The sequence below is a fragment of the Magnolia sinica genome, chromosome 7, assembly GCF_029962835.1.
Source record: "Magnolia sinica isolate HGM2019 chromosome 7, MsV1, whole genome shotgun sequence".
Taxonomy (NCBI): domain Eukaryota; kingdom Viridiplantae; phylum Streptophyta; class Magnoliopsida; order Magnoliales; family Magnoliaceae; genus Magnolia; species Magnolia sinica.
In genome coordinates this window covers 13,498,638-13,513,793 of record NC_080579.1, presented here as the reverse complement: position 1 = coordinate 13,513,793, position 15,156 = coordinate 13,498,638, and the positions used below count along the sequence as shown (strand labels likewise).

At 36.9% G+C, this 15,156-nt stretch overlaps 2 protein-coding genes and 1 long non-coding RNA gene across 5 annotated transcripts; 2 read left to right on the top strand and 1 right to left on the bottom strand.

Annotated features, from left to right (window-relative positions):
• Window positions 1–2,629: 2,629 nt before the first annotated feature.
• LOC131251098 (uncharacterized) lies at window positions 2,630–8,240 on the top strand. Of its 3 annotated transcripts, XM_058251608.1 has the most exons (3): window positions 2,630–3,346; window positions 3,557–3,680; window positions 4,050–4,175. In XM_058251608.1, the coding sequence occupies exons 1-3, from the start codon at window positions 3,300–3,302 to the stop codon at window positions 4,173–4,175; spliced, it is 297 nt and encodes a 98-aa protein (XP_058107591.1). In that variant the 5' UTR covers window positions 2,630–3,299. The 3 variants fall into 3 exon arrangements, 2 of the variants coding, with proteins under 2 accessions (XP_058107591.1, XP_058107590.1); XR_009173585.1 differs by lacking the exon at window positions 2,630–3,346 and having other exon boundaries at window positions 3,357–3,680; window positions 4,034–4,175; XM_058251607.1 differs by lacking the exons at window positions 2,630–3,346; window positions 4,050–4,175 and adding an exon at window positions 8,053–8,240 and having other exon boundaries at window positions 3,357–3,680.
• Window positions 4,764–5,953, top strand: LOC131251099 (uncharacterized). The gene is made up of 3 exons (XR_009173586.1): window positions 4,764–5,016; window positions 5,176–5,248; window positions 5,808–5,953. It is a non-coding gene; the product is annotated as an uncharacterized LOC131251099 (long non-coding RNA).
• A 6,292-nt stretch (window positions 8,241–14,532) lies between the features above and the next one.
• LOC131250560 (mini zinc finger protein 2-like) lies at window positions 14,533–14,931 on the bottom strand. The gene has a single exon (XM_058250847.1). The coding sequence runs from the start codon at window positions 14,929–14,931 to the stop codon at window positions 14,533–14,535; it is 399 nt and encodes a 132-aa protein (XP_058106830.1).
• Window positions 14,932–15,156: the final 225 nt, after the last annotated feature.

The window sequence follows — 15,156 nt, the reverse complement described above, 5'->3', positions numbered from 1 at the left end:
AAACCTATAACCTATAACCTAAACCAAAACCAAAACCTATAACCTAAACCCGAACCCATTATCAAATCCCAAAACCTATAACCTAAACCAAAACCAAAACCTATATCCTAAACCTGAACCCATTCTCAAATCCTATAACCTAAACCTAAACCTAAAACCTAAAACCTAAATCAAAACCTATAACCTAAACCAAAGCCAAAACCTATAGCCTAAACCCGAATCCATTCTTAAATCCAAAAACCTATATAACCTAAACCTAAACCGGTAACCTATAACCTAAACCAAAACCAAAACCTATAACCTAAACCCGAATCCATTATCAAATCCCAAAACCTATAACCTAAACCAAAACCAAAACCTATATCCTAAACCCAAACCCATTCTCAAATCCTATAACCTAAACCTAAACCTAAACCTAAACCTAAAACCTATAACCTAAACCAAAACCTATAACCTAAACCAAAGCCAAAACCTATAGCCTAAACCCGAATCCATTCTCAAATCCAAAAACCTATAACATAAACCTAAATCTTAACCTAAACCGTTAACCTATAACCTAAATCAAAACCTATAACCTAAACCAAAACCTATAACCTAAACCTGAATCCATTATCAAATCCCAAAACCTATAACCTAAACCAAAACTAAAACCTATATCCTAAACCCGAACCCATTCTCAAATCCTATAACCTAAACCTAAACCTAAACCTAAACCTAAAACCTATAACCTAAACCAAAACCTATAGCCTAAACCAAAGCCAAAACCTATAGCCTAAACCCGAATCCATTCTCAAATCCAAAAACCTATATAACCTAAACCTAAACCATTAACCTATAACCTAAATCAAAACCTATAACCTAAACCAAAACCAAAACCTAAACCCGAACCCATTATCAAATCCCAAAACCTATATCCTAAACCCGAACCCATTCTCAAATCCTATAACCTAAACCTAAACCAAAACCTAAAACCTATAACCTAAACCAAAACCTATAACCTAAACCAAAACCAAAACCTATAACCTAAACCCGAACCCATTCTCAAATCCCAAAACCTATAACCTAAACCTAAACCTGAACCTAAACCTATAACCTATCATCAAAACCTATAACCAAAACCTATAACCTAAACCCGAACCCATTCTCAAAACCCAAAACCTATAACCTAAACCTAAACTTAAACCTAAACCTATAACCTATAACCTAGATCAAAACCAAAACCAAAACCTATAACCTATAACATAAATCAAAACCAAAACCTAAACCTATAATCTAAACCTATAACCTATAACCTAAATCAAAACATATAACCTAAACCAAAACCAAAACCTATATCTTAAACCCGAACCCATTCTCAAATCCTATAACCTAAACCTAAACCTAAAACCTAAAACCTAAACCAAAACCTATAACCTAAACCAAAGCCAAAACCTATAGCCTAAACCAAAATCTATTCTCAAATCTAAAAACCTATAACCTAAACCTAAACCTTAATCTAAACCGTTAACCTATAACCTAAACCAAAACCAAAACCTATAACCTAAACTAAAACCAAAACCTATAACCTATAACCTAAACCCGAACCCATTATCAAATCCCAAAACCTATAACCTAAACCGAATCCAAAACCTATAACCTAAACCCGAACCCATTCTCAAATCCCAAAACCCAAACCTAAACCTAAACCTAAACCTAAAACCTAAACCTAAACCTATAACCTAAAGTCAAATCCCTAAACCTAGACCTAAACCTAAACCTATAGCCAAAACTCAAATCCCTAAACCTTAACCTATAACCTAACCTAAACCTATACTTATAACCTAAAATTATTCCCAAATTCCAAAACCTATAACCTAAACCTAATCTTTCCCTAAACCTATAACCTAAACTTAATTTCCTAAACCAAAAAAGTGGTTATACGTGATGCACTTCTTTCACTGTCTTTCTTTTCCCTAATGGGCATTCTAATTTATGAATGACATGACTGTTTGTAGGATGATGGAATATACGAAGCTATTGAAATTTCAGGGTGAAGTCGAGCACATTTCTCTAATGAAGCCAAAGATTTATATTTTCAGCATTATTGTAATTGTAACTGTAATTGATTGTAATTGTAATTGATTGAATGAAGGATTGTAATTGAATGAATGAATGATGTAATTGATTGAATGAAGGATTGTAATTGAATGAATGAATGATTGTAATTGAATGAATGAATGATTGTACAGGTGGTAATTGAATGAACAAAGGATTTAATTTTTCAGTGTACAATATAGATACGGATATTGACCGTAGCCACTAATCAGACAGGCGTAGCCTTTTCAATTTTGGCATATTGCTACGGACTTTCAGCTACAAATAATATCCGTAGCTGTTTGAAGTTTTCGCTACAGATATAATTGCTACGGATTATATCTGTAGTTGTTTAACCTATAGCTACGGATCAAATTCGTAACCATAGGTTCCAGACCTATTGTTACGGCACCTACGACGACGGTCGTGTTACGGATTAGCTACAGAATAAAACCATAGCCATAGGTCTATGGCTATGGATTTTATCCGTAGCCTTTGTCCCTTTTTTTGGTAGTATCAATTAGAGGCTCAAGATTTCTAAACAAAAATAGATTTGTTGAAAATTTCAATTTCAGCATCCGTTCCACATCTTTCCTGCATCACTACCTAATGGCTGTTTCAATATCAGTGGTATATAGAAGGATCGAGCAACGATATGATGCTTATCCATTTGTCACATTAGTTGGGATAAGGCTCGTCCTTCTCAAACTCTCCCTCCACATCATCACCAGCAAAGGCACTGTGTATGAGGTCTGCTTGAGATGGAAGTTCATACTCTGCCATCTCAATCATCAACATCATCATCATTAAGCCTTATCCCAACTAATTGGGGTTGGCTACATTAATCCTTTTTTTCCCTGATTGATGTGGTGTTTGGATCTGTGGGCCATTCACATTAAAGGACACTAGAAGGCATATCAAGATTCAACATCCCCCCACCATGTGTACTCAGGGACATGGAAGCTATTTTGTTAATTTGAAATAGTTGTAATCAAAATTTGAAGACTACCTTAAACAATTGCAATTTTGTTAATTTCTACTCTATTGAACTAATTATTTCAATTCAATTTGATTGTGCATCCAAACACTTCTCCATCTAGTCCCATACAGTCGGTGAACCTATTCCAATTGTATATGGACTGTTGGCTGTTACACTTTTGACCATTCATTTTGAAGCTGAAAATCACATGGCCTGCATTGCCCATTGTGTAAAGAAGAAATGAAAGATGCTGCTTGACTGGCAAGTGCTGTTTCAAGAGTTTCTGGGACAAATGTAGGTTTTTTTTTTGGTTCTTGATATGCGTGTTTCCATAAGTAGATTTTTTTTCAGTGTTTTTTATGCATTTATTGGTTCGATTTGTGTTATGGTTGGCGTTGTTTGTCTGCCAATGTTGAGTGCTGAATTCTTAACTTCTCCAATTGTACCGACTGACTCCTTTCAACTTGTATCAACTCCCATATTTCCATGTTTTCTTGTTTATAGGTTGAAGTATGTTGAACAAGAATTGGCAAAGAAAAGGGGCAAGAGCATTGATGCTACAGATCATATTGAGAATGATTTACAAAGTGCAGAGGATGAATTGTACATCATTCCAAAGCATCTTAAGGTGAGATTGGTGGTATTACATCTCCTCATTGTTTTTATTAGAACATTGCCTTGGGGCTGCTTTCCTTTGACAATGGTTGTATCTGGACTGCTCTCGCCTCCTCTCTTGAGATTAACAGCCCATGCAGCCATGTCTATATGGTTTTTGATGGACATGCCTTTTAACTGTTTACTCCACATCCAATCATATCCTGTTGATATTCATATGATCCTGTTTTTACTTGAAGGATTGTGTATTCAACCTCTCATACTAAATAGTAATAATAATAATAATAATAAAATCTTGTAAATCTATCACGTACTAGATTTAGACATTGGTGCAAAATCACAAAATTGTTATTAAATCAAATTCAGTAAACTGATGTGACAGGTGCAAAATCACAAAAGGTGGAAACTAACAGGTGCAAAATCACAAAATTCCTGTTTTTGCTTGGCTCATGCGGATTATTCAGACAGGTTGGATTTTGGTACATGTATGCCATGTAGAAAATTGTAGGGTGTGTGTATATATGAATGCTTATATTTCACCAGTGTATAGTTGGATTTGGTTGGTATTCTTGTTTTCTTAGTTGAGCATGCATTGGAAGAAGGTTGTGATAGACACAAAAAGAAAATTTCACTGTATAGTATCAGCCACCAGTATAAGCCCACATGTGTGTACAATAATGCTAATACACACCACCAGATGTGTCAACCTAGCTAATAGGTGCAATATCTAAACCATCCATATGGTGGTCTGGACTGAAAACTTGCATTGCTCCCTCTCTTTTTTCCTGAAGCAATGATCATTCCTTTCTCACCATAGTGCCCAAAGACTTGCAAACAAGCTTATGTGCCACCTTCTTTCCCTATACCCCCACCTTGCCAAGCTATTAGAAGTTCCTCTATCTTATTTGGAAGCATCCAATGAACCCTGAAGAATTGTAGAAACTAGGAATTTACAAGTAGCTAAAGAATTTATTTTCTGGAAACAAATTCTTTATGAGAAACTGATTGGGTGTACCTTACCATCTAAGTTCTCTTTGGCCATCTAGGAATTTATAAGTTCTTTTTTTTGCCATAACCCAACCAAATCTAATTGGGTGTACGTTACCATCTAATCGATGTCCATCTTTTTCCTAAACAATTGATATTTATATTCTATATTCTTTGATAGAGCTTATCAAATTAAAGTTTATATCTCACAACTACTGGCCACACTTGTAAAAGGTAACAGGACACTTCGACCTAATACAAGTCAGGCTCAAATCATGGGCATACATGTACTGATCCAAACTCAAACCAGGGGCCCATCTTTAGAAGGGGCAGGGCCTCAAATTAAGATTGTTTGGGAAATTGTAACTTTAACCTCTGACTAATGAAAATTTATTCTTTCAATGTGTTTCATTCTTTAATTTTCATTTTATAGTCCATTTGGTTGGTTATTTGTTCCAATTATTTGTTCCAATGCAAACCAGTAATATGCAGAATTCCACTTGTCATTTTGTTTTTTGCAGATGCCAAAGTGCTTCATTGTTGTATGAATCATCAAGTATCCAGTGCTAGATGCTAATATCTTAGTTATGTCAGGTACGTAAGGCACATATGTATGAGATCCAAACCGTTCATCTATTATACCTAACTGTGGATACTCCATATGTCTGAAATCATAAAGCCAAATGATCCAGAGCCATGCCATTATTTTATAGGCTTTTCTTTTTTTGTTGAATGTGAGTTCTTTATGAATTGTTCCTATTCTAAGGTACTTCTGATCAATCAACCCAAATGATTGATTTCTCATGTTGTAGATTGCCTTAATATGTAAGCATTGGCTTTCTTTTGTGCTGCTTATTGTTTTTGTAACTTAATATCCAATTGTAATTTTGGAATGACAACAATCTATAATTTGTAGCTGAATTGGGCTTTCTTTGGAATTCTGATTTCATTTGGAATTCTAATTTCATTGTTGTATTTTTCATTCAGATGAGTTTGTATGTCCCACATGTATAGTATTATACATATCCATGGATGGGCTATATTTTTCATTATTGAATAATTCAGATGGGGATCTGCCAAGCTTCAGCATGGATGTGCCATATATTTTTCAATATAAATTTGTATAGCTTTTGTAAACGTTGTACTCTTGTAGTAGTAACTAAATCCAAAGCAAAAGCTAAAGCTGATGAAGAAGATGAAGATGATGAGGAAGAATCTGACAAGTCGAAGTCTGAAGTAAATGATGAAGATAATGAGGATGTTTCCAGTAGCTCATGGCTGTATCCTAGCCATTCGTTGGTCCTAGCTCATGGCTGTATCCTGGCCATTCGTTGATCCTGTACTTAACCTTTCGCTTCATGCTTTAACAACTCAAGTGTAGTTTTCTGTTTTTGGCCCTATCTCTACAACATCTCTGTTATTGGTTCTCAAACATAATTAGTTTGGTTTGGTTTTCTATAATTGGCATCGTTTGGAATTCTGCGTTGTGGGGAGTTACCTCTTATGTCCCACCACTTGGTGACATGTTTGAGATCTATGCCGTTCACGTACTTTGTACAGATGGAGAGGATCTCTAATTCTCCTTGGCAATATGCAAGTAACTATTTCCTCAACCATCTCATGGCCAACATAAATTTGAGTTAGCATAGACCTTTGGATCCTCTTTTTGAAAGGTATATTGGCTCTAATCCAACTCCCAAGCTCGCAAATGAATTCAGCCCACAAATGTATTTCTTGCAATATTTCAAAATCCGAATGATATTTGTCACAATGCTGACAGTAACATTGTTTTCTAATATGTGCCACCAAAAAATTGGATATGGGCTGCCTTGTAGTTCTATTTGTCATTGAATTGTTTTTACTCCATGTTTTATATTTACTTGATATGCATTTATCGATAGTTTTCAGCAATGATTATTGTATTTATTGATAGTTTTCAGCAATGATCAACAAGATTGTCTTCTTTTCTGACAAACATGAGGCAGTGGTGATGCCATCCCAAATTTTAGTAGCATTTTCATCCTCTCCTGAAGAACATGGTGTACAAAGCTAGTTTGCATGGTTTCTCTTACTAGAACAGGCACTAGATAAAACTTTGGTACCAAGTATGGGTGAAAGCGTTGATTTAAAGGTCACCAGGGTTGATGTTCATGACAAATGATGAAAACTAACTGTAACTTGTTTAAATTGAAAATCTCACTTCTCAATTTTTTGAAAATTCAGAATGCATTCTAACACAATCTTATGTCACTTTTAGGTTCCTATCGGAGGATGCTATTGGCTTATCGATGTTCCTATGAGCAATTGCATCAACAGTGGCATAAACAAGATATTCATCCTCACCCAGTTCAACTCTGCTTTGCTCAATCGCCACCTTGCTTATACTTATAACTTTGGAAATGGTGTCAACTTTGGGGATGGATTTGTAGAGGTATGATCACAAGGGTTATAACATTCGAGCATCTAAGCAATTTCAAGATTTATTTATTTATTTTTTTTTCAGAAAGGTTGGAGCACACTGCCAATAACTTTGTTGATAATGAGAAAAAAAAGTGCATATTCATATGGGTGGGCTCCACAAAAAAACCAGGCCACGGCTATAATGTGTTTGGATGATGGTAAATGAGGCAAGTTGTAAATGATTTACTGTGTTTGGATGCCCTAAAATACTAGTAAATCATTTACTAGTTGTAAATGAGTTACCACCTTTTCCCCCTTTTCATTTGCTAGCCAAAAGCAGGAATTTCATTTGCTAGCAAGTGATTTATCTACAAGAAGCCTCCAATAGCTCTTATGAACTTCAATTTTTCACTTTTTCATTGGTTTGTCTTGTGATTCAGTTTTTGAACCTTGTTTCTTTATCTATGCAAATAAATAAGGCTTGGGTTTTCATTTACCCCGACAATATATGAGGTAATGCTTTGATATCTTGGAATGGTTTTCTTTGATTTTTTCTTTTATTAATATTAGAGTGTAATTAAATTGAGAGTTGTTGTATATGCTAATAGATTCTCAACTTTCTAAATCTGTTCCTTTACTACTATTATTGTGATCATTATGTAGAAGATTCTTGCTTAGATTCTCAACACATCTTAGATACCTCATCCATGTCACCTAAAGCAGATCATAGAATTGTAATTAATGAACTAGATTCACCATTGATATTGGTCACGTGTACACTTGAATGTCACGTGTGAAGGGTGCATATGGATGGATGGGCGTGGATAAAACACATGCATCAATGTAGTGCCAATAGATGTAATGGAATTCAAGTTACAACATTTGTTGCCTTGATAGTTTTTGACTTTTTAAGGATAGGATCAAATGATTGATTATTTTCCATGCATCAATTTGTTGAATGCTACTTTTTGACTCTTTTTTTTTTTCCTTGTGTGCAGGATTTTAATCAATTGTGCCTGAATTTAGGCCTACAAGCACTTCACCCTTTTGATGCCACTCGTGCTACGAGTAGACCATATAGAGGATTTGTTTTTATTTATTTATTTATTTGAGACCATTTTTAATTTATTGTAATAAATATTATATTTTTTTATTACGAAGTAATATAAATTTTATTTAATATTCAGTTTTAATTGTATGGCATCATTTTTTATCTTTTAAATATTAAAAATATGCTGGTTTTTCAATTGAATTATATATAATAAATAAATATTATTGGCCTACTGGGGCCTTTGAAAACTATACAATGATTATAAGCGGCGCTTTTTTGTGAAAAGCATTCAGAAACAGTGCTGTCAACGGCGCTTGGATACACTTTTGCAGCACTTTTGACGCTTATACCGGCGCTTCTGTCAGAAATACTAAAGCCACCAAAGCATCGGTAAAGGCAGAATGAGCGCCGCAAAAGGGTATACAATTAGCGGCGCTCACACAAGCGCCGCTAAAAGAATACTAGCGCGGGTAGAACTTTTACCGACGCCCACAAGCGCCGCGAAAATAAAACGCCGGCGCGTTTAGAGATTTTACCGGCGCTTAAAAGCGCCGGTAATAGTCCTTCTTCTTGTAGTGTACAATGTGTTTTATGTGAGAAATGTTGGACTAGGGCCCATGAGGCCCACATATGAGCAAGCACTAGTGGGTGGGTCCCACCCATTTTTCCTTGTTTAACTCTAGCGTGAGTAGCTTTTCCTTCTGATCCTCTTGAATTCAAGCTGAGAGAGATGGATTAGAAGAGATGGTGATCCTTAACAAACTCCTTCAATCATCTCCAATTCTTCTCTCCCTCAAAAAAAACCAGGGAGGAAAAGAGAGGGTAATTCACCGCTTAGGCTTAGATCATACCATTATTGTAGCTAGTGTGACATCCTAACTATGGATTAGAGGGGTGGAATAGTTCCATCCAACTCCTAAAGTACTTTAGTGGACTGTCCGAAGAAGGCCATTTGTCTTCAATTTTGAAAAGGCCCAGATTGTGCCATTGGATCCTGCCTTTTATTGATTGGGTCCACCATTCAACTCTTCAAAGACATCATATTTCACTTCAAATCTAAATTTTACATCTCTTCTTATGACCAATTGTCGAGATAAAATTATCCAAACTACTCTTATTACATGCAGCAAAGAGTTCAATTGCGCCTTTTTCTCATATTGAGTAGATATGACTTCCAAACACCTTTTATCTCAATTGGGTAAATATGCCTTCCAAACGGCATTTCTTTAAATTGCATTTAGGCTTAGATTCCATAAAAAGTAGATTCTCTTGAATGAATAGGAGTTTTATGTGACCAAGTGCTAAAGAAGCTCAAGAACGTTTTTGTCATTTCAGAGTGAAGATTTTAGTGACTAATGAAATTCATAAAAAATTGAGAATAAAAATCACATGGTCATGGAACTGAGTCAATCTAATGAGTTGGTTTTGCCTGGGCCACGATTCAAGATCCCTAGTGATATTCTTGACTTTTGATTTTTCTTGGGCTGATCAACTACAAAGCTTTGAACGTTAAGCTTAACCTGCAACATGGTGTGTGGGACCCACTATCATATGTACATAACAAACAACCCACCCGCAGCTCATCCTTAGCACCCAAAAATCTGGCGAACTGAAAGCCCAAGTGGGCCATGAATAAAAACGGTCGATAAGTGACCCATCGCAGACCTTTTATAGTGCAATTTTGGTGATGAAATTCTACTGGAGCCCTCTCTTTCTTCGATGCTGCAGCATTGTACAACCATTAGTAAAAACAATGGGTGTATTTAGCTGTTGGAGTGGGTGCAAATGGTGTCACCCTTTCACAGAATTAGTATATACTTCAATGGCTTCTCGAATGCATGTATTCACTGGTCGAAAGCATCTGTTCAATGCATGCATTCACCTTGTGGGAAAATGGGGTACTTAGCATGTGACAGTTTTAATCATACAACGGCCACACTGAACTTGCCACGCCTAGTGTCCCATCCCCCATTACCGCTCATTATCAACACATCCTCACTTAAGTCGCATGTTTGGTAAGGACTAACTATCGCGCTACACAAGTTACAGCCGTAGCTAAGTCAATGAAGTTAGATTTTCTAATATTACGGCAGCAGCGATATGGAGCTCAGTTTCATCACTTTGTTCTTCTTCACATTGTATATGTTATGCATTATTATAATCAAAGCTGCATGATAAGGACTGATTTGAAAGGCCCCGTGATTTACGGGCCGCATCCATTATTGTTGAAGAAATCTTCAAGAGAAAAAGTTAAATATTTCCTTAATGGGGGAATCGAAAGATTGTTTGCAAGGCGATTGGCTGATTGTATGAAGTGGCATGTCATGATTGCTTGTGGCCAGTGGATCGCTCTAATATATGTTACTTCCCTTCCTAATATGAAAAGAAGAACACAATCCTTTTATAAATATACTTTGGATTTAGATAGTTTGAGTTGATAGACTCCCACATAAAGAAGGATCATCCATATCCCTTTCAGCTCAAGAGAATCTCTTATTATGATATAAATGTATAACACAACTAAGAGATTGCCAAAAATCTAGCAAGAACATCTTCTCTTCATTATGTAAATCTCTTCTATTAAATTTTAGAAATTATAAAAAATAATACTCTCGAAAACGTGAGATTAAGAAACTCTTTTAAAACATTGTTCATTGTAATCTTTTAAGAGTAACCTAATCTTATATACATGAGAATTCAAATCAAGAGTCCCAGTTTTATACAAGCTTATGGGGTGTGCCCAAGTGGTATTACTAGCACCACAAGCTACGGTACCAGAGAGAAGTGGGGTCCATGTACACCTGAACCTATTATTCAGATCAGATACCTAGGCCTTAGGTTGCTCCCAGGTGCCAACAATCAGCCCAGAAACTCAGGTGCATCACAGCATAAGGAACAAGTTGAGAAGAGACACTTACCCTCAATTTGCATGGAGCGTCCATCATGTTGTTTGTACAGAATCCAGGCCATCCAGACCCTTCATCTGCCTTGGATGAACGATCAGGACAAGAATCAGGCTATTCTGAAACTCAGATGGGCCCTTGTGAGAATTAAGGATGGGTATCACTCCCACCTTGCTCCTTGTGCTGTGTCCCAACAGAGTTTTGGATTGAGCTAATTTTCAAGCCATGGAGTTAACCTGAGGGGTCATCCGACGGATTGGATATGATACATACACAACGCGGGCCCCGTATCTGCCTAGTTCTCATCATTGGAGAGCATCTTTTTTTTTTTTTTTTACTAGTAAGGTGTACAAAGTTAGACAACCAGGTATGACACCCTGGATATTCATACGCTGCAAACTCAACGGCTATGTTTCCCCCCTGATGCGAACTTACTTGTAGTAACCGGATTATCATTGTGTGGCTAAGGAAATTAATATCACCAACTAGGAAATCACATGATAGATATGTGTAATTGTTGATCCCATTGGGAAAATATTATATAGCCAAATGATAAATAACTAACCCACTAAGGAACCCGAGCCAATATAGGACATGCATGCAAGATCAGATCTTTCTGTCAGGTGGTCTACATCACTGATCTCCTGGCCTAAAAATCTGCCAATTTCATGCATTGGGTGGGCAACAACATACACAACAAATGGACGGCTAGAAAAAAGTTATTTTAACTGTCAGTTTACACTGTAGATTATGATCCAAACACAAGGGGTGAAACGGCTGGACTTTTGAGCTGAAGTTCTAAGAATATTCCCGAATGGATGGGAAGCTCAGATCTTAAAATCGTGCGTCTGTGCTGATGGGAAGCACTCAACACACGTGGAATTAACAAACCTCTTCGAATACCTTTCAACAAAAATCAATATGGTGGCATTTTTGAACTAGGGGATGAAAGGGACCAGGTTGCCCCGGCTCAGGTCATCCAACCCCATAGGGCTAGGGCTTGAGCCCTTAAACTTGGCCCAAGGACTAAGCTTATAGTTGAAATCTAGTCCCATGCCTGAGCCAACTATGAATGGCAATTCAATCATCAAGTGGCTACTTTATAAACAAAGAATAATAAATTTAAATATATCTATTAGCAGTTCTCATTCGGCATACATTTAAAGACATTCATTGGATACAGGTCATGTTTCAATCATCTAAACTGTTTATACATGAAACAACTTATCATGAATGATGGATAATTAAAAAAATCATACCATGTCAAACATCTAATCATTTATATTTATTTTCCTTGTAGGGCCGACAAGCCCTAGTCATGCCCATTGCTGCCCATATTTCAAGTAAATTACTCAAATGCCATGACAAGAATAAAAAACATGACTTTAACCTTTATCAATTAAAGAAAACTATTAAGAATGAAAGGATTGTGACAAAACAATTCTCTCCTCCAAAGAATCATGTGTTGTTAGTCTATGCAAAGGAAAAACCACAAAATGAATAATGAAAATGATCAAACACACACATACACAAATGCCATTTATCTCTATTTACTCTTAATTCCCTCCACTTACCTCCATTTACTCCGATCCAGATGGCCTCTAAGAGGGAACATATACAAGAGATTGGTGTAAATCGATGGCTCATGGATTTTGTTATTAAAAGAGATTGCATGCATGCCCACCATAAAAGGATGGTATACAAAATTCTCATTGATATCAATCCTAAATATTCACAACACCTCTCACAAAATATCTTTTAGATACATATCCTTAGCCATAATTTAAGATTGAATGGTTGAGGTTGATCAACAAATCATAAATCATCTCATCATCACATGCATAGGTTAATTTGGGCTATTGTAATACACTCTTTCATAGCCATTCAAACATTCTAATCTTACTTAACATTGGATATTCAAAAATGTAGTGAACAAAGTTTTGTTTGACACAGAACATGGAGCAGAAAATAATGGAATGATGCAGTGATTCGCAATTCAACTACTATGGGAAAGAAAGACGATAGTAACAGTCTTGCCTTCTAATCTTAAAGGAGTAGAACAGTACCTAAATAGAATACACCCCATAAATGTATAAATGTAGAGCTTGCATTTAATATCAAATTCCAAAGAATTGGAGGGGTTTTACCTTACCAGTCCAAGTACCATATTATATGATGTAACTTGCACCTATATGTCTTCTAAGGCAAGATCATATCTCACCCACAGAAATTCTGTTTTTTTTTTTGTTTTTTTGGGTGTCTTCTAGATATGCCATTTTCATTACCTTCTAATGCTATGTAACTAAAAGAAGTTGTTGTGCTTGGTGCACGATGAGAGTCGGCGCATAGCAATCGATCCAACAGGCATTCGAATGGCTTTGGATGATGATTTTCAAAGCCCACTTTTATTCAGTGCAGGGATTCCCGCCCACGGTGGTGAATGGTGAGCACGCTTCTTGTGTGCACACAATCTTTCCTGTTTATTATAGAAACCCTTTCTATTGATTTCCCATTCCACCAACACCACTGTTTCATCCTATACAAATTATAGGAATTTGAATAAATGTGTTCAAGATGGGGATTTTCAAATCCTATTTCAATATGGTGTTGGGATTCCCTCCCACTACCGTTGGACGGTGCACGTGACACTAGGTGTGCTAACAATCTTTTCCCTTTTATAATGGAAACCCTACCCCTGGATCTCCCATTCCACTAGCACCGATGTCTCACCCATCCTCAAACCTTTCACCAACTCTCAAACTCAATAAACAAAACACGAAAATCCAAGTGTGCCATTTCCATCCAAAGATTTCATGCCAAACAAGATAAGATCATGCACAATTCATTCATAACTGAGGCAAGGAAAATCTCATCCACAGATTCTATATACTGAGACCAACTTCCTACAAGAACATCTTACCTTTTGTTAATTCCAAATCAAAGTAATCTTGTTACAAAGAGAAACATTTCCCAACCCTTTTATCCTACTCCTGAAAGAGTATCAAGCAACCCTTGGTTTCATTTCAATCATCTCCAAAACCCTGTAGAAACAAGAAAACCCAAATCAAATCCTCCTTAAATTATTCAATTGCTTAAAAATCAACCATCCATCCATCCATCTCGGTTTCAGTTTTCTTAGTACGCCATGAAGTGCAGCTTGAAACTCGGCCCACCGTCGATCATGGTGCACCATTCGATATTGGAATCTACCATGGATTGTATACACCTCCAAATATTTCTCTAATCAGATGATCATAGATTTCTGATTAAGGCCCTAAATATGGATTATTTGACCAAATTTCGTCTGACCGTCCATTTCAAGGAACATAATCAGATGGCTATGATCGTCCGGTTACGGCGATTTCCAGCGAACTTGTAATCTATGATGGACCCTTAATATCCAACCATCCATTTTGATTTAAGGACAGAGAGAGAGAGAGATCAACTCAACAATCAAATGAAACCCAAGATAAGATAGAACAAGGCAGACGATACATACCCAAATGGATTTTTCCCATCATGGATCATTTCCAGGTTGTTGAATTTGACGAGCAATCGCACAGGCCATCGATCTCCACCTCCCTTTTGTGGAAGTTCCTGTGGCAGTTACAAGCAGCACACTTGAGTGCAGCACTGGTCCCTTCCTCCCCAGCAGCCATGAACTCTCTACAGCCATCAACGGCATATCCACCAATGTTAGCTGCATGGTTCTTCCTACACTCCTTGTATCTGACCCCTCTCTCTTTCTTCACCAAAGGACCATTCGAAACCTTCTTGGGTTCTTCTTGGGGTTTCATGTTGCTGGGACTACAGCTCTTTTCTAGGGTTTTCTCTTCTTGTTCTTCAACACCTGAGCTAGAACTGTTCTTGGGTCTTCTGTTGAATAGAGAGGAGAGGTGAATTGAGGAAGATGAAGTTGGCATGGATTGGTGGAAAAGCAAGAGAGAGAGAGAGAGAGAGAGAGAGAGAGAGAGAGAGAATCAAATGAGCGACATTTCTTCATCTCTATAGGTGGATTTATATGAAATGAGGCATTATTCAGCCCTTGTGCTGAGGCCATATATACAGTTCCTAGGGCTATTGGTTTGTGCAAGTGGAGCCCGTGGTTGGATGATCAGGACCGTTGATATGATGCATTTGAGAGTGGA

What these genes read in the sequence shown, in the direction of transcription:
- LOC131250560 (XM_058250847.1), bottom strand. Translation starts at nt 14,931, where the DNA reads ATGCCAACTTCATCTTCCTCAATTCACCTCTCCTCTCTATTCAACAGA.
- LOC131251098 (XM_058251607.1), top strand. Translation starts at nt 3,372, where the DNA reads ATGCGTGTTTCCATAAGTAGATTTTTTTTCAGTGTTTTTTATGCATTT. An exon ending in TCATTCCAAAGCATCTTAAG is followed by an intron (nt 3,681 to 8,052) that starts GTGAGATTGGTG and finishes CCTTGTGTGCAG; the next exon opens with GATTTTAATCAATTGTGCCT.